At 41.1% G+C, this 20,387-nt stretch overlaps 1 protein-coding gene and 1 long non-coding RNA gene across 2 annotated transcripts in view; one reads left to right on the forward strand and one right to left on the reverse strand.

Moving 5' to 3' along the window:
* CDYL (chromodomain Y like) overlaps positions 1 to 17,147 on the reverse strand; it is a 106,414-nt gene extending 89,267 nt beyond the window's left edge. Inside the window, exon 1 of the mRNA XM_083855780.1 lies at positions 16,797 to 17,147. Within this exon, the coding sequence (XP_083711906.1) occupies positions 16,797 to 16,820 (24 nt within the window). The 5' untranslated portion in view covers positions 16,821 to 17,147. The remainder of the gene's footprint in view (positions 1 to 16,796) is intronic.
* On the forward strand, positions 1,936 to 12,292 carry LOC310918282. The gene is made up of 3 exons (XR_014591639.1): positions 1,936 to 2,037; positions 4,045 to 4,235; positions 11,116 to 12,292. It is a non-coding gene; the product is annotated as an uncharacterized lncRNA (long non-coding RNA).
* Positions 17,148 to 20,387: the final 3,240 nt, after the last annotated feature.

Consider the following 20,387-nt stretch of genomic DNA (forward strand, 5'->3'; position numbering starts at 1 on the left):
CATTTTGTCATCCAAAACCTAGTGGGGGTACTTTGTCTGAAATCTTTCCCCATGTAAGTACTTACAGGCCATCAGTCACCTTTGCCAAATACTGCACAGAGTGAGCTTCTCCAGGCTCCTGCTGTACACCAGGGTTTGTTGACTTATTTGTTTTTAAGGTTTTTAATTTTTCTTGACATGTTTTTCTAAATCTTGGTAAGTTCACCTAGGTTTTAGTGGTTTTTTTCACTTTAACCTCAAGTAAGATGCAATTTTCTAACATCTCACTAAAAGCTACACAGCAAGGTAACAGCACACCAAACTCCACTTGAGATCCCCAATATCCATACTGAGAGATTGCAATGTGGATTTCAGCTGCTGTATTTTATCACCAAATTACTCCTTTCCAAAGCACCACTCTCCATTCTGCATGTATGACCCTACTGTCAGGACAGGTATCTTCAGCTATATTAATGTGGGTTCAAATGATCCCCATTAACTGGGTACAGACCACCCCTCACACTTATTAATCCATCCATTTTTCCACATATGCATTTTACCAAAGATTACATTTCATTTTCCTGCAGATGATTATCCAAATCCTCAAAGTAATGGGCTGTAAAAAACTTCTATAAAATCCAACATAAATATCCTTAATCTATTACTGCTTTATGATCTGCCAGTCAACCAGTTTGAAATACATTTGATATGGACCATGTTGTGTTGACTTAGCAAGGAGACTTATTTCAGAAGTCAGAATACTGTGCAGTACTGCATCAGGTGCTTTACAGAAGCTTACTATACCTACATGAGTATCTTTGTCAATGAGAATTTTCAGCCTCAGAATAAAGAAGCAAGTATAGATCAGTTCAAATGGTCATGAAAACTTGGGCAAACAGTGACTCTGTTTTAATTTTCTGCTAAGCAGTTCTCATTTCAACATTTACAGTTCTTTTTGCAATCAACCTGCCCAGTCTAGTACTTATGTTACATCCTGGTCTATCCCATCTAATTTACACTTCTAAACAATTAAAACTAACACAAACCAAAATACAAACCACAACACCTCAGATATCTTCAACTGGTCGCAGTTTTTTGTTTGTTTATTTTAAATCCAGTCTCCTGTAGACTAAAGAAAAACTAAATTTGTTTGCTTCTATCAGAATAAAGAAATATTTATTTGTAAGTCACTGTAAATTGATAACAAACATCCAGATTTTGGCCAGGAAACAACAGTAGTCTGACTCACAGCATGTTTTTCAAAAAGCCATAGAATAATATTTTTTTCAGCATTTCTGTCTCAACTATTAATGTTCCTATCTAGAGGACACATGTTTTTACTGGCATTTTTTTGCTCTCAATAGATAAGAGAATTTTCATATTGATCTTAACTCCATGGATAGAAGGTTTATGATTAATGTCTATATAATCTACTATGAATGTTTGTGGGGTGTTTTTTTGTGACAGCTAATAGCCACTACTGTTCACGGCATTTTCTCTGAATCTTCATATATTTGAATATTCACCTCTGCCTTACTGCACTATGACAGTTTCATACCTATCCCTAATGACTTTTCATTATAGGAATTAAAAAACACCTGAGTAGCTTTTATTTGAAAGTAATATAACTTTGAAGCAAAACTGCATTCTTTATATTTTCAGTAAAATCTGTATTACATTGTTTCTAGGAAATCATCCCTTTAGAGTGATCATGTATTATTGACAAAGCCAGTATTGGTAGAACATTGAAATAAGCAATGATAACTATCAGTGCTGATTGTTTTCATGGAAATGATCTTATATATCATCTCACTTTTGTCAGAAGAGTAAAACTGAAGACAACACAGTTGCTTTTTCTCAGAAAAATATGATGACCTACACATATCAGTAATTCCAAGAAAATGTCAATAATCATCAGCTAATGTAATCACTTGAGATAACAGCGCACAGTTTCTTGCATCTAGACATTTAGAGAAAAATTACTCTGTCTCATAAATATAAGGAAAACCTGCCTTAGGTCTAAAAAAAGAAAATGTAGACCTTACAGAACTTGCTGAGGTAACTTTCTATCCTTAAGTGTATACTTTTTTTATTTACTTTTATCTTGTGAAAATCAAAACCAGAATGTTTTATTCCTTGTTTTCTGTGTGTAATGAACCTAGTCTAGGCCAGGCTGGCTGTTAAAACTATGTCACAGCTGAGGAAGAGTGGAAGGGCCAATAATAATGGACAATTTTATAATTTCATTCTGCTCTTGCTGAAGTGGGGCACTCAAGAAAAATTGGCACACTGAAAGTTTATTTGATTTAGTAATTTTCACATAAGTAGTCTAAAGTATTCCCTGTTTGTTTTGGGGTTTGTTTTAAATACTTTGTTGGCAAGTAAATAAATTTGAATATATTGGACTGAGTTTCTAGACAATAATCAATAGAATGGGTTTTTTCTGACTGTAGTCTTGTTTTCTACTTTTAAATTATTTATTTAATAATTTTTTGGTTTGGGTTTTTTTAACCAAATGAAGGACCAATGTCAATGGCTGGCAATACTATTACTATTAAATTGTACTGGCTTAGAAGCTAAGTATAGCTTTAAAACTTATTGCTACATGCACCTGTTAAAACAGTGAGTCATCTGAATGTACATTCAGGCAATTTTAATTTTTGTGTGTTACACCCCTGGATAACCAATATTTTAAGCTATTTCATGTTTTCAAACTGCATACAAATGCAGAATTTATAATAACTATATTAAATCTTTTTAATAAAATTGTCTTTAAAATGCTGAATACATAGTCTTGTATTTTATAATAATATTTACCATACAGAAATAATAAATTTCTTAAGTATTACCTATACCTAAATAATTGAGATAACATTTTTACTTAATATAAGCAAAATAAGGGGATTACACACACACAAAAAGAACTGAGAACATTGGATTTGGGGCACTTAAAAGCACTCAGCTGCTTTCTAAACTCTCACTCAATTATTATCTCTATATTCTCAAATACTTTCCTAACACAGTACTGGCCTTGTAGTCTTTAGTATTAATAGATATTTTTTTCTTCCTAACTGTTTTTTATTTACGTGTTGGAAGGGCTTAGAGAGCAACGCAGTTTACTTTCCTTATCAGTTTTCCCACCTTCATGTAAACACACTCAAAACGAAAATAATTTGTTCCTGCTCGTGAAACTGAAACCAAAAGTAATTAAAGCCTAAGTTTTTCTACCCAAAACATATTGACGGCACTTACACTCTGAACTTTAATTCCATTGGAGGGGCTAAAAATAATCTTTATGAATATCAGCATTTTAAATGAAATGCAGCTTAAAGCGAGCTCAACTACAAGGAGACATCCTGTCTCATCCCACTCCCTGCCCACTGCCCACTCAGTGAATAACCAGAACACTGAGAAATAAATTATACTTTTTAACTACGCTTGTATGTCACCTGCATCTTCAAACTGGGTTTGCATCAACAGCCTCAGAGCATGTTACAGTATAATCAAGGTGGACAAGGAAAATACAGCCTTACCCTGCTGCAGAATTACCATTACTTGCATAGCACACTAAAGGTACTAAGTTTCACCAAGCTTTGCAACTGCTATGATGAAAGTAAAATTCAGGGAATTGTAAGTTTTGCAACACTGAGAAGTAACTGGAATCCCCAATTCGTGCAAGCACAAGTTTGCCATTGTCACAGGCAATGGGAGGGTGAGCAGCCACTAAAGCATCCATTCAGAGCGCCTGCAGAGCTCTGACCGCGCTCCAGCCCTTCTCCCCCACGGGCGCCGCTCCTCGCTCCATCCCTCAAGCCTGTGACCTCAAGGTGGAGTCCGGGGACACGGCTCTGAGTCAGCTCAAGCCATGGGCAAGAAGCTGTGCAGTCGCACTGCAAGTCTGTCCAGCGAGTTGATCCAGCTGAAAATTAAGCTTGCAGTTTGACAGATTCTTTTTTTTTTTTTTTAAACAGAGCCAAGTCACTGCTGCAACCATCCCCCATATCTAACCCATTTTCTCCTGCCTCTCTTCAAATATGCCATATATTTCTGTTTCTTCCTTTCCAGTGGCACCTCTTGGATTTCAACATTGGCCAGTCAACAAATTGCCAGAAAACTATTTCTGTAAAAGCAGTGGGCAACGTTCAGCTAGGCAAGCTTTCTTAATGAGCGTTCACCTCACCCAGCGACAGGAATCGGTGTGGGTGCAAAGGAAGGAGGAAGAATGAGCGGTTTCCTGGAGAAGACAGTGGTGGCAAGTAAGGCTTGTGGCACTTAAATTTGTTTAAGCTGCACAGAAGAGAGCCCTAGTACCCACAGCTGAAAGTGGACAAGGAATAGACAGTCTCCTAAATGTTAAATATCACACTATTCAAAGAAACATTACAGGAAAAACCAACACAAACACTGTCAGGACAGTTTTCCCCCTGGTGTCAGGGCTTGCTCACTGAGGCTGTTTTTTTGCGGCCATCACTCAGAAGCTCAACAGCTCCAATAACCTTCCACACCTGCTTTGTCATCCTGGCTAGTACATGTATGGCCACGCACAGAAACAGGCTGAGGAACTGCTTCAACCGAACAAACATTTCTGAGCCCGAGGTTTTTGTTTGGTTGTTTTTAATGATGCCAGATCAATTTTCCAACCCTCTTAAAACATGGCCAAGCTGCTGCTGTGGCTCAAACAGAAGGAACTGCAGAGCGATCCCAGCAAAGACTACTGAAGGCAATCATAAAGTGTAGCCACCCAAACACCTTCCAAGATTTAAAATAAAAGGAAGTAAAATACAATTATTTAAAAACATTACTTGATCAGTCATTGTCACTCAGATAACAAACCTTAGGTTACACCATAGTAGTTCAGTGCTGTGCCTAAACTCTTTATGCTTCAACAGTACAATCCCTTAGCAACATTCACCTACTAACACAGTTTACAGCCCCAAGGGAAAGCCTATAATGAATGAAAAGTTGGGTATTATCCTGCATTAGGATCAGAAGACTGTAGAAAAAGGAAACAAAACCTTACTGCTTAGGAGGCCAGATTTAAGTATATTTAACTTAACTGACTAAATTAACCCAATTAGCTTTTTGATATTTTTTTACAGAGGAAGGGGATGAAGTCTATGACCTTTCAGAGAAATTTCACGTAGATGGTCTAAAGGGCCTTCTGGGCCTAAAGTACTCACTTACTGCAGAAGACATCAGATATAACACTGCATGCAAATTGAATACCTCTCTGCAGTTAGCCCCATGAAAACCAAACCAAACACCGACATAAAAGGGGACGGGTCTGTCTGTAGCTTGTACTTGCAGCATAGCTTCTCTTTATCAGACCCAATTAGCCTGCTCTTTATTCTAAGATGTTCTGACAATATTTACTTGGGGGGAAAAAAGAAGCACAAAAAAGAAAAAGGATTTATTCTGCTTGTGCTTTGGCTCAGGGATTCAAACTTTGTCAGGGAGATGAGCAATCATCTCTGAAATACCGAGTCTGAGTGATGCGCTCAATGCTAGACTGCGACAGAGAAAAGGGAGAATTACATTTTTTGAGACAGCACTCAGGTGTCCTAATGATGAGAACCTCAATTTTCACTCAACAACACCTGCCTACCCATCTTTCTACAAAAGATAAACCAATTTTAATGCATAGGCCTTTTACTCACTACATAACCGAGTTCTAGATTCTTGCAGAAAAACAGAAAACATCCTTATTTTACAATCAATAGACAACTAATTCCACACTGAAAGTGCTCTCTTCTGAACAAGTTGGATGGAAAAAGAATTTTCTGGTGGTTTCACTGAAAATGAGAGAGGCAGGTATTGCAAAGACATTGGGAAGGTAGAACTCAAATACTGGACAAAAGAGACAAATGAATAGGAAAGGAGCACTAATTTTGTGAAAAGCACAAGATAAAATTCCACTGCTTCTAGAGTCAAGCACTATTTACCTTCTTCCCCTTCTCATAATTTACTGTCTCAGTATACTTTAAGTCTTTATTTGGCATATAGAGATATAAAATCCCTTTTTCCAAATTAATCACCTTTAATCACACACTTTCAGTTCAAGCTTCATAAATATAAACAAGTGCACATAAGAAAAAATAAAGGGCCAAACAAAGCATTATTTTACTAATAGAAATAATAAACCCATATATAGAGATATATAGGCTAGAATGATGACACTCATTCATTCCCATTATTTTTGCTTGACGGTAAGAATACCATAATAAAGAAATTAGTTTGTGTGTATGCAAGGAATCAGTCTTGTTACATTTCTTAGCTTTGATTAGCCATATATATACACTCAGGTGTGAAGAATTGCATTTTTTAGAATAAACGCATTTGTAATTGCTTAAACAAGGAACTTAAGAGTTGGATAATTCACTTAATACTGAATATATTTAAATAACACACACCAATAAAGAACTTCACATTTTACAGACCAATACCAGCATTACATTTAACTAAAATGTTCAGTTGTACTGAAAAAATACATCTCACACTCTAAGTATAACTTAACAGACAGCTGTCCATCATTGCTTTCTTTTCATAAGTATCTGAAAGTATGAAGAACAGAGCATAGCAAGTGATTTTATCTGGATAAATGTAGGAAAATAATATGGGTATAGACACACATGAGTAACAGTAAAGTTTCATCTGTCACTATGAGTGGCTCAAAACCTAACATTCATGGGGACAGAAACCATATCACGTCCCAGTGCTCACTCTATCTCCCCACTAAATCCACGTTTTGTGGCATGCACAGATAACACCCAAAACACCATCTTACTCAATATACCTGTTCTGCATCACACCAGTTTCAGGGCAAAAGTGAACCTAAAATCCAAATCAATCCTTGTAAAGAACTGGTTTTAAAGATAAGGTGTTTTAATGATTTTCCTCAAGAAACATTTTAAATAAAAATCCAATAAAAGACAAGCAACCATGTCATTAAATCTTTATTGTTAAGAAAGTAGAGGAGCATGGTACAGTTTGCATACACCTGTGATGTGTATCCTGCTGATGAAAAAATGAACAAGATCCCACCTTTGTACAGTTTTAAAGTTTTGTGAAGTCATTATCCTTTATATCTATGGGGTTTCTGTAGTCATGGGAATTTTGACATTTGACATAAGCTGTCAAATCAACATCTGCTTGATGCATCAGCTTCCATGTTTTAATAGTCGTACAGTGTTACATCTCAAAGAAGCATCCTCAAATATAGTGATTTCCATCTTCTCATTCAGAACCTAAAATTTTATTCTTGGGTAGTTTAAATAAATAAGCACAAACCTCAGGAGAGCTGATGAGTACAATGCGGGAGAGAGGAAAAACAAATCAATTAAGGAGCTGCCCTGATAGAAAAGAGATGCCTCTAACAGGAGTGAAATAGAATCTGAAACACTGGCAGATCTTTTGAAACAGGAAGCTAACTTACTTGCCTTCAGCATCTGGAAAAAAAATTCTTAGTTGTTATTGATCATTCCTTGATGACCTGGGTAAAAATACAGCTCATTCTAATATTAATTCTCTGGAAGCCAATGTCTTCAAAAGTCATGTAATGATGAACCTGTCCTAGACTTCCGTATTATACTGTCTTATGGAAGTTATTTCAGATTAAAGCCAAATAGACATCAAGTGTCCTTTTTTCCTCCCACTCAACACATTCCCTTTTGTACAATCAAATCAAAATCCGAAGCATATAACATTAAGCATATGAACCAGACAAAGCAGAGAACAAATTTCAAAGCTGGGCTTTAACCTTCTCTACATACGTATATTACCAAAAAAAACCTGATGCGCACCGACAGTTTAAATTTCCTCTTTGAAACTTCTAACTTTGCTATATCACAAATGAAAACTGACTGATTGCTCTAAAACTGCACTCCATTAAATCTTCTGTTACACTTGGGAATGCTTGGACATTGGCATTATCCAGTTAGTTACTCCTTCAGCTGCAAGAGGGTGGCAAGCTGGGGCTGAAGCATCATTTTCAGGAAACATTACAAATTGTTTTGCTGGAAATGCTCACTCAACTGACACGTTGCTTTGAATATATCTATTTAGCATAACTATATTTACAAACTAATTCCACAGAAAAATACACTAAGAACAAAAGCTAAAGATTCTGTCTGACATAAACGTCATTGCTCTTACTCTATGTTTCTTTGTTTTTAGAAAGCACTGCTAATCCAAGATCAAGTTTGGTCCTTATCTGTGACCTAAACAACTGAGAAAAAATGTGCTAGTCTTGAAAACATGACTGGCCACCTAGGAGTTATATTATGAAGTAACTATATGGCAAAAAGCCTACAGAGGAGAAATAAACACTGTTTTTTCGTGTTTTCAGTCTCCCTAATTTTATATATTATACTTCAGTACAATCTACTGTGGTTTATACTTACAAAATAGTAGTAACTTAAAACAATGAGATTAATTCCTAGAGTTATTATTGCAAGTGCTATGACAGTTTGTCTTATTTTGTGGGCACATTCCTCTCTCCAAATTTTCTAGGCTGAGTGTACTCACACAAAGCTTCCAGCTAGACCTTATTTTGGGATACAGTCTTTAAGCACATCAAGTCTGCGCTGAAGACTCTGTAGGTTATCTAGAGCATACACTGCTGATGACCTGAGGTTTCACACAGAGTCAGTGTTTGTTTTGTTTGATCACATACACTAACAACCTCTTCTTGAAAAATCTGAGTTCAAGTTAACACAGAATTCAGGAACAACGTATTTGTGGCCTGCAGCCACAACCCCCTGGCAGATGTGTGCAGGGAATGAACGTGGGCTCTGAACATCTGGGCAGCTCAGGTTATGCTGCCAGTACTTTATAACCAAGACTGAAATCTGCCTTCTCCCAACAAAGCCAGCCATGAAAGCTCCCAGTGACTATTGCTGTGCCACATTTCCCATTTTTTTGCTCTACAGTAAGACATTATGGACCTGTGATAGGAATTGGGGTGCTGAACTGGATGGATCTTTTGTGTCAGTACATAGAGCCTTACATTTCCATTATTTCTTACAGACACAATCCCAAGTCTGTTGGTTTTAACTCTCTAAGTGACCTCACCGAGGAAGCAAAATGGAATTGTCACACTGTGCCATCATGAGCTGTGTTTTATATACACAAAGAACTGGGGAAAATCAGGTGCTGAAATCAAAACAAATAAGCATGACTTAGCAACTATCCAAGCTATATTCCAGTTAACTCTCAAAAATTTACTTTCAATTGTTTTGTACCCTTCATACATCTAGTTCTTGGTAACAACAAAATGTTAGCAATATCCTGATGATGCTTCATTGAAGAATTGCATTTAATGGAACTTCATAAATTACAGACTTATGAATATCCACTGAATACAACACTCAACACATCATAGTCTTGAAAGTATTTTGAAGTTGATACATATCCATTTCAACACTCTTAAGAATGTACCTCAATGGTTCCCCTACATACGTACTTACAAAATGTACACATAACATTTTTTTGTGATAAATACACCATAATATACTTCCCACAACTTGCTTTAAACTGTGGCATCTCCAAAGTAAAGTAATTTTTTCTCATTTTGCCCTAAACCAAGTAAATTTTCATAATCCAGTATTTTACAGGAAGTGGAGATGCTTTGAGAAGTATTTAAATGTCTCTGTAAAATGAAAATCACGAAGTCACTTAAAAAAGGAAGAGAGGAAGAGAGGCAGAGAGGACGAGAGGAAGAGAGGAGGAGAGGAAGAGAGGAAGAGAGGAAGAGAGGACGAGAGGACGAGAGGAAGAGAGGAAGAGAGGACGAGAGAACGAGAGGACGAGAGGACGAGAGGACGAGAGGAAGCTCCTCCCTCTCCCTTCAATTCTGGATATTTAAAAAAACAAGTCTCGATTTTTCATGTGCTACTATGACAATCAGACAAGAATGAGCATTTACACCTAATTTCCTTAAAAGGTGTAAACTTTAAGAAACTGTGGGGGCAGAAGAGTTAGAGAAGCACAACTACAAATGTGGTTAGGCCACTTGAAATACATACTTTATCTTTCCCCACAAAAGAAACGAAACAAACCCTCACACTTTACGTGGCCAAGAAGAAAGATTTGATCAGAGCTTTACTAATTTATCGTATGTGCTGTGATAATAAAATGTGAAGCCTCACTGAAGAATCACAACAAACGTGAGTTACAGTAGTTCCACTATTCAATACAACTAATTTACAGTTAAAAGATACTAGAAAACAGTTACTTTATTTTGTAATTAATCCTACCAAAGTGGCTTTAAAGTAATTTTAAAATCTATGATTAAGAAATGTTTTTCAATCCATATCCATCCTATGTATTCATGCATATTAATAGATGCCTTGAAAAATATCTGCCACAGGTCATCATTAAGGGACACATGTAAATCTCCTGAGGATGTTTATGAAAACAGTAAATATTTTTGCCTTTATAGTGTAAAGTGTACACTGTATAGTGTACTATAAAGCTATATACACTATAAAGTGTATACTGTATAGTGCTTTATAGAGCCAGTAACATGCCAGTTTTCTTTTCCTCTAAGTAATATGGAGAGAAGTTCAAAGAAATTATTTCAAAGAGAACAAAATTCTTGTGTGTAAATATTAAAAGCTCATCAGAAATTAGAAAAATAAAAGCTCTTCTTAGAGAGATACTACAGTTCTGGAAAATACAATTAATAATATAGAATACCAAACTTTTAAGATATTTTCTGAACTAACAACATACTGTCAGACAAACCACATGGTATGTTTAATATGTGAATTATAAATACTTTATTCTAAGATGAAAAAAATAATAAACCCTGTATTTATTGACCCATAATATCTATCACATGGCATCCAGCCATTCAAAACCTCACAGGCACAGAAGAGAACAGGGAGAGACTTGTGCATCCCTTTGTACCCTACAAATACAGTTTGTGGAGCTTGTGCTTCCAACAGACAGACAAAAATAATACACTGCCCAGTAACAGCAGATTCGGAATCTATTACAGAGGAGTAAGAGTGGCATTATAGAGCTGCTTATCTGTTATATCCAACAGATCTGCAAATCCAGTTATCACATATTCTGGTTGAATAAGATGAAAGCATAACTGTTAGTAACTTGGTTTTTTTTACTGCTTTGGCACAGATCAGAAATGCTGCAGCAGTCAGGAAGAAATGAAGCTGCACCTACTGAGAGGTCTAAAAGGGACACAGCATCACTGATGCTGTTCCAGCTATGCCAACCTTCCTGAAGAACAAGGGGCTGTGGCATGTCTCATTAAGTTCTTTGTGTCCGATAATTTATCCTCATTCAAGAGGTACTGAACATCAGCATAGTGGAAGCAACCTTCTGTGATAGTACAGTCTTGCAAGTTGGAAGTAATTGTTCTGTAACTCTAAACGTGACTGGCACGGCAGTAGTAAATGTCTGATGGACCAAAAAACTCAAGAAATTAAATCACAGGAAAAGACAGACTGTGAAGGTTAAGAATTATCAGAGCCTCAAACGCTTTATGGATAAGGCATCTCTTTCCCACTTTCTCTCCCTTCCATCCTTTTTTTTTTCCCCTGTGATTGACATGAGCAATTCAAAAGAGAAAAAATTAAAACTTTTTTTTACTGTGTATATTTTGTACATGTACATACAAAAGAGATTTGTGCATAAAACCTGCTAAGACATCTCTATATCTGTGAACCATTTGCATTCCACACGGGACACAGACAGAGGTTCATTCCTTTGCTTGTCTGTGTTTGAGCTCACTCTGGGAGCAGCCCTGAGCCTTGCCAGGCCAGTGGCACCACGGAGGGCAGGGCACAATGGAGAAAAGCCCAGGGGCAGCTCAGGCATTTCCCCTGCAGCAGCACCAAAAGACGGGGCACTAGTCCTCAATTTTGTCCAGAGTTCTGGGGCAAATCATGCTGGTGAAAAGCAGCTCGGCAAGGGACATGGAAAAGTCAAGTTTCTTGCACTAAATGTGATGGCTCCATTCCTGCAGTGCTCTTGCATTTGTGCTCTGATTCAAAGAAGTGAAAGTCACCCATGGAGGATGAACAGCTAATCCTCAATTCTATTTTAAGTCATATGTGGAGTTCCTAAAGGGTGGACGCAACACAGACATGTCGGATGTAAACTCCTAGTCTTAGTTGGGTAGGGTCAGTCAAGCAAATTTAAGTCTCTTGCCAGTCCTGAAACAAGCAATAACATTTCCACTAGTTGTCAAAATAAACTCATAAAAACTCAGGCATTACACTTCAATGACTATAAGACCCTCCTTATGAACAAATCTTTAACCAAGGTCTTGGGAATCAGCACATCGGAAACAAGCAGCAGAAGACAGATCCCAAGACAATCTGGACTTCCTGCAAGACGGGTTGAATGAAAACAACCCATTTCAATGAGGAAAAAAAATGGCTATTGCCTGAACAGCCAATTCTAATTTGGTGTTAATAGTATTTTTTCACCAAATAGCCATAAAAAACTACAACTCCAAGGTGTATACTGTAGATAATGGATTTACCCTTTCAGTAAATCCATTTCATTTAAACAAATGTTTAAACTTTCCAGTAAATGCACACAAAACATGATGAAAACTTGATTGCTGCAGTGTTACTAGGGCTGTGAGAGAAACTTTGGGTTTAAGTTGCAATTCCTAGGCAGTATCAAATTTTAGACAAAATGACAGCATTTCTCCATCAGTTTTCTACAGTCTATCATTTAAAAAACTAGCATACTAGACGAAGAACAGCCCATAGGATCGCTTTTTTTTTGACTTGTGGCCACTACTCTATATACAAAGCTTAAATTTTCTTGGAATATGTGTCTTTGGGTTTACTTATTAGGTGATTAAACCTGACACATAGCTTAATGCCAGGCCATAGAACTTCAGCCAGTTGCTCCTAAAATTTGTTTCAGTTTGTAATTTTACTGTATATGTATAATTTAATGTCAAAGGCTTTAGTTCTAAAAATAAAACCAAAAGTACTGAATCATCACTGGAAGTGAGGTATCACCTTGAGAATACTAGACACAGTATGAAAAAATGCAGATGTTTTCTGCAAGGCACTGAAACAATTTTAAAAAATAAATATATATTTTCCATTCTATAAAACATACAAAAATGTGTAATTTTGAAGTACAGGACTTTAAATATGTTAATCTGTAATATTTTAGTGGAAACTGGTTAAGACACCTTAAAACACTAGGTTTATGACTAATGAATGCCAAGATGAAATACAGAGTGAAGAAAAGGCATCATGGCATAGTTCGCACAAAATGTTTTGCTTATTCATCAGCAAAACCCAATAAAAATGTTTTGGTATGAGTAGCAATGGTGACCCAAGCCTAGCCAGAGCAACACACATGGATCCAGTGGGCCATGTATATTACGGGTATCAGGTGTAGCAGTAGTTCCCTGAGAAAAGGCAGAAACACTCAATAATTTGATTAGATACAATGTCCAACAGCAGAGAACTTCAACGCATTTCCACCTCACCTAATAGAAAAACAAATTATTAAATTTTAAGAGAAAGAGACTCTTCCAAACTCAGCATATATTAGTAGCTGTCTACCAACTGAGACTTGGTACATCTGACCTGCTAGCTAGCACAGAGTTCTCCCACAGAGCACTAGTATGGAATCATTTCCACATTTCATCAAACAAACTTGTCACGCCAACCACAACTCGGGATGACTTCAATCCCAGACATTATTTGCAAGAGTTTGCCAAAGGAGGTCAAGGGATTTGACTGCAGAGTGAGCAACCATAGCTTGCTTCTGACAGAACCTTAGAAATGAGGTCTACTTCTAATTACTCCCGTGAAGATGATGAGGAAAAGTAACGTTTCCGACTAACAATGTTTCAGTTGGTGGGGAACAGGTCAGTAAACCAAAGGAAAGTTGTCACACTGAAGAAGGTGGTAACCCTACCATTTGCCCAAAGGCTGTACAAAGTATTTTTCAAAAACCACACTAACGAATTGCAGGAGGCACATACAGAGAGAGGTGCCATAAGATGTCAATGCTTGGTGAAACAAGCTTGGGAAATAAAAACCCAATGCAACTTTTCTTATGTTTTCCTTCACCTGTGTTTTTCACCAGCTTCTCCATGTCTGTCCACCTCACTAATAAACACACTGTCGCTTGAAGAAACAAACTCGCAAACAGAAAAAGTATCTTATTTGCTTCATTCACAGAGGCTGACAATATTGCTGATTGTTTGATTTTCCATCTAGAAAAAAAAAGTGTCTGTTCAATGTTTCTACCCCAGTAAAAAAGAAGGAAGAAACAAAAAAGGCAAAAAAAAGGAGTGGATAGTCATCACCACAACCTCTAAAATGCACAGGAACAAATTACACTGAGGATATACAGCCAGCCCGACAGTCACACTGCCAATCCATTAGTAAATTTCAAGGTCTTGATCTTTGAATTCCAAATCACTGGCCTACATAGAGATCTGCTCCCTCTCTTCAGGGATGACATCCAGAATAAAAAGAATCCCACAAACAAGTGAATCCATTAAGATCATTTTTAAAAAAAGAAAAATGAACTTACCTTCATTTTTTTACAAGAGCATTTCTCATTTGTTTTTTGGAAGAACCATGACACATATCAGCAGAAATAGTTGGCATTCATACTTAAGCTAACAATTGCAAATAGATTACACAACATTTTTTTGATCAAGACACCAGATCAAGATCCAGAAGGAAAAATGGAAGTATAACAAATGGCACCAGATTTCAAACACCAGATTTAAACAATATTGTATGGCATGACTTATAAATACAACAACCATGAAACAGAAGTAAAACCCACAGTCAGTAGCACAGGCAGTTCACAAAACAGTTTAAATCACTTAATAATTAATATTTCAGGTCAACTTGCAGCTATGTCCTTCCCAAATTAGTGCTCACTATATTTAAAATTTTTATCATTTTACGATTTTTCAGACATGGCTAGAAAATTCATTATAAGACAAAACTTGTCAAAAATGAACAACAATTTAGAAAAAAAAAGAGACAGCTTGACCACATGTGAGTCCAAAAGCACTGACAATTTTGGCATCTTAAATAAACTTCACAATTGAACGATTAAAGAATGTGTCTGATTTTTAAGAGTATCTGTTCAGGTGTTTTTCAGAAGCGGCCACTGCGCCACGGCCACTACGCGCCACCCGCACCCCACAGACCCCTGAGCCAACGAGTCAACACTCTGAACACAACTGAAGACAGCCAGGAAGAGTCATGCACAATGGTCATTCTTAGTCTCAGTCCAATGCCCAGCAAACAGAATTTTGTCATTTCTTAGCGCCCAACAAAATCGATATCGCATTGTCCATCTTTGATCAAACACGGCAACACACAAGAGCGAGTGTTGGCCACAGCGCGGTCTGCAGGCCCAACTCCACAAACCCAACAGAACTTCCTTCAAATTCAAAGCAAGTCTTTGGCAATCCTTTGAGACGCAGAGTGGTTCCTAAATTTCTCTCCTGCTTCCAGGGATGATCCCTTCAAGACTGGCTTAAGGCACATTGTGAGGATGGGGAAACGCGCCAAAGCAATTAACCATGATTTATCTGTCTTGGGAAGACAGGCCTTTGGTCTTCTTTCTATCTATCAGTTCAGCACCTCGGCTTGACAGTCAACTTGCTTAAAAACACAAACCCCCCAGGACACCTTTCACTGACTTCTACAGGGTCTGCTCACCGATGGCATCACAGATGTAACTCCATTAACGAGAGACACATGTGCTCCACTGCACAGTAAGACATCTTCTGTCAACTCTCCTGAAGGCTACCTGCCTCCTTTTAACCTTAAGAGTTCCAGCCTCTGGATATATATTTTTAATAGATCACTATCTGGATGCATATTAACTATCAGATAAGAGCATTTTTGGTTTTGGGAGGCCACTTCTCTACCCAAAAGGCAAGAACAGCTCCAAAACAACAATGGCTTTGCACTCCAAGGGATGACTTCTTGCAAAAATAAAAACAAGGAAGTTCAATCCAAGAGAACCATGATGCTTTTCAGTTAAGGGCAAGGATGTGAAATCGGCAGACGTAAGATAGGAAATCCAAAGTTGGGCTGTCACCTTGTTCCCCTGCTCACCCCCGACCTCCCTCTCCCGTCAGCACGCGCTCTGACCACCTCCCGAGCGCCGAGCCAAGGATGGCGTGTCACAGCCTCAACTTTCAATCTTTCTGCCTCCTCTCGCAACCTCAACCCCACCGTTGGAGCACCAAGAGCCGAGGAGTTTAAATTTTTAATATTTTGCACGGCGGCAGCTGGCCGCACGGCCGAGGCACACGATGGTGGCACGGGACTTTGGCACGGACACGAATCCAAGAGGAAAGCCCCTCTGCCCTCCTCCTCCTCCTCCCGCCCCCACCCCCGGCCCGGACAGAGGCAATAACTCGGCTCGGCTCACATTTTCGCCCAGCGCCGGGCTCGCACTCCGCCGTGCTGGCTGCCGGGGCTGTCAGCGCCGCTCGCCCCATCCAGCACCCCCCTCCTCCTCCGGCAGCCCGAGTGCTGTGCGAACGTGGGGAAAGGACCGGGGGGGAGCGCAGGCCACGGGAACACTTTGCCGTCTCCTCCGTTCAGTCACATTTCCGTCCTCCTCCGGCGAAGCTGGGGAGGGCCGGGGGGGCGGGGGGCCGGCCGGGCACAGGGGCAGGCGCCGGGCCCAGCGGGAAGGGGCACGGCGCGGCCGGGGTGGGTGACAAGCCCGGCGGCGCCCCGGGGAGGCACACAACGCCCGCGGGTGCGGCGGGGCGGGGTGCGCTGGCCGCGGGGCCGGGGGCAGGGCCGGCGGGGCGCGGGGGCTCTTACCTCGTAGAGTTCCTCGGAAGCCATGCTGGGGGAGCCTCACAAGGTGGAGTTGGGTGCTGGTTTGGAAATACTTTTGTTTCAGTTGCTGTCCGTTTGGCCTCCTCCTCCTCCTCCTCTTCTTCTCCCTCCTCCTCGTCTTCTTCTTCTTCTTCTTCTTTTTCTTCTTCTCCTCCTCCTCCTCTTCCCCTCCTCCTTCTCCTCTTCCCGTCCTCCTCCTCCTCCTCCTCCTCTTCTTCTTCCTCCTCCTCCCTGCGCGTCTCTCTCCAGCGCAACTCGCAGCTCCGCTCGTTAAATGCCAGTGAGGTGCTCCTGTTCCTGCCCCTGCTGCTGCTGCTGCTGCTGCTGCTGCTGCTGGCGCTGGCGGCGGCGGCGGCGGGGGGGGTGCGCGCACGGCAGCTGCGCAACTCGCCCGCTCTCCCCGCTCGCCCTCGCACAGCCCGGCGCGCACGCACCCGAGCGCGCGCCCGCCCGAGCGCGCGCCCGCCCGCCCGCGGGAACACGCCGCGCGCGCCCACAGGGCTGGCAGGCGTGCTCGCCCCCCCGCCCCCCCCACCCCTCCGGCCGCCGCCGGCTACACTCGCTCGCTCCCTCCCCAGGAACACTAATCGAGCGCAGAGGCAGCGCCACACGCGAACCGCCGCTCTCCGCCCCGCCGGCTCCGCCAGCCGAGCCCCCCCCCCCCCCCGCGCCCGGCACCATCCTCCTCCTCCTCCTCCTCCTGCTCCTTCTCCTCCTTCTCTCCTCCCCCCGCCCCATCCCGGCTTTGATCTCCCATTGTCTGCTCAGCTGAGCCCGGCGGCGCGCGGGGGGCAGCGGGGGCGCGCGCGCGGGGCCGCGCCCGGGAGGCCGCGGGTGATGGCAGCGGGGGCGGGCGGGGGGCGCGGGCTGTGTGCGGGACGGGCCCGCGGGACGGGCGCGGAGTTGGGAGCGGGGCTCGGGGGGCGGCGGGAGGACACGGGGGCCCGCGCACGTGCGGGGCGCTGGGCACGCCCCCGAGCCCCGCCCGGCCCGGCCCGGCCCGGCCCGACCCGGCCCGACCCGACCCGCCGCCACCCCCCGCGCCCCGCGGGCTCCGCCATCGCCCCGGCCCGCGCCCCGCCGCAGTGCCAGATATATAGATATAGATATATATATATATAACGCGTCCGCTCGCGCCTCTGCCCCGTCCAAACTTCCTCGGTTGGATGCCTCCGCCGTAAAAGAAACTAAGCGGCCCTCGAAGGTGGCTGCCAACACCGGATATGTGCCTTCCATCTCCCGGCTGACGGTGTTTGCCAAGCCGGGAGGGCCCCGCCAAGGCCTCTCTGGGATGATGGGCCAACAGAAAGTCGCTGAAGTGTTGACTTGGTTATGATTCCATCGCGGTAGTTACACCCCAACCTGTTCTTGTCACCTCGTGTGTCATCTGGGGGTGCCTCACGTGAGGCGCTGCTCAGCAAGCCAATAACTTGGTGAATGGGAGGCTTCGTTATGCAAAGGGACACGTAATGAGTTACTTCTTGGAGAGAAAATTCTTCAAGGCGTAGTTTCTGGTCTCAAAAGGGCTGAAGGGTGGGACAAAACCAGTGTCAGGACAGGAATGCCAAACTGTGCGTTCTGTCACACCACAGTGTTTCCTATTCCGTGCCACACCAGGGAGGCGTCCTCTGCCACAGAACAGCACAGGCTGATGTAGAGTTTGTCACTTTCATGTGACCAACCAACCCATTGAGTCAACTCATTTTTGACCAAATTTGGTTTTTAAGTCTTTCAAAGGTCTTTCAAAGATAACGTTCTCAAGTGTTCTATTTTGACGGACAAGTTTTGGACTGCAGACGCTCATTCGGAAAACATTGGTCCATTTATGGGCTTTGGATGATTTATGTAGAAAGAGCTGGAGATCCCTTTCTCAGACTTGATTAATCTGCCCATTCTTTATGACAAATATGTTGATGTCTCCAAGGTCAACATCCTTCATCTGGATGACTGAAATTCTGTACTGGACTTTGAGATGGACATCATTTGTGCAGATAAAAACATCTTAGAACTTTCATACTTTCCATACTTTTCTAATCTTGTAACTTGTCTACAAAAAGGTTTTTAATCCACTCGTTGATATCTTTAAGGACCAGGCTTAATCTGGGGTGGTGAAAGAGGGGGTCATTCAGTGACAGTAGCGGGATCATTGGTGGAAGGATGGGCCTACCTACAAAATTAAGATGGTTAAGATGTAGTAACTCTGTGACTGCCTTATGGAGATAAGCATTTAATCACCATTCCTAAGAGGTGGGCCAAATTTTTTTTTTACATTACACAGTGTAATGTGTAAAGTCACTGTTGTAGCATCCCTTTGAAGAACAGTCTTTGACGGTAATCAGTACTCACATGATAGCAAAGAGATGGCAGCAGTAGTTCCTGAAGATGTTACTTTGCTTTGCAAAGGCATAAAAATAGAACATCTTAATCTGTACTAAGCATCTCACCATTGCAGTAAACCAGGTCTTAGGCATTTTGATTTAATGGATGATTGAGAAGAAATCCTGTTCATCAGTACTTCTCCATTTTGAGTACTACAAGGAAAGAGCCAAAGCTCAGTTAACATTAGTTTTTAGTGTTCTGACCACGCTCTACAATTCATCTTCAGTGAAAGAATTTCTTCTTTTACACATATTCATTGCTTGCGTTGCCATTAATTCTTTTTTGCCTTCCATTCTAACCATTTGTCCTTGTTGCTTGGTGAGACTTTTCAGGAGAATCAGTCACACTATTCAAAAATACCACGTGATAGTGCTATGGTTCAAGCATCTGAGAGGTACCAGGTTTTTGTGACCAGTTTTTGCAGTTGTATTTTGCTACACAAGGTTCCATGTTAACTTACTCTCATCTTGCTTTCTTTGGAAAAAAAATCCAGTTGTCCAGCTTTTGCATGATGAATTGTTGAAATCATTGTTTCTTTCTTATTTCTTAAGGTGTTCCTTACTGGAGCCAGAACGCATCAAATTTCAGCAATATTTTGTTTGCTGAAACCAACCTTACTGCCAGCTTCCTAAATAGCTTTCGTAACATTGCACATAAATACTTCCAGAAGAGAAGCTGTATGGAATGCAGTAATGGAGCAGTCTAGGAAGACTGGAAAGCCAGGCCAGTTTGAGTTCCGAGAGTGGCAAATGTTTTCAGAGGTGGTTGAACAGCCTCCGTTAACCCACCTTGGGAAAGAACCAGACAATGTCAGCCAGGCAGGAAGTGTTGCAATGTGTGTACAGAGCTTCCAGTTTGAAGTGGACAATTGCCTTAGTCGCACTCCTGGTAAAGTCAGGAGGACAATTTTTCGTCCGTTTAGCAGAATAAAGAATATTCTAATTTATGGGTGAAATACAGATCATGGAATCAAGTTCCTTTGAAAGGTCAACTCAATTTTGACCTCGCTGTGTTCCACTGTAATGTCTATAAAGATCTTTACAGATGGTGGAACAGCTGAATTTGCAATAGGTGTGGTGGTAGGTCACAGCTAGCTGAAATTTTACAGTATTGAAAATATCATGGAGTTCTGTATTAGATGGGAATGGGTCTACATCTCTAGGATTTACTCTAACTGAGGGTTCACAGATGTGT

Source organism: Zosterops lateralis (genome assembly GCF_965231275.1).
Source record: "Zosterops lateralis genome assembly, chromosome: 1".
In the NCBI taxonomy this organism is placed as follows: domain Eukaryota; kingdom Metazoa; phylum Chordata; class Aves; order Passeriformes; family Zosteropidae; genus Zosterops; species Zosterops lateralis.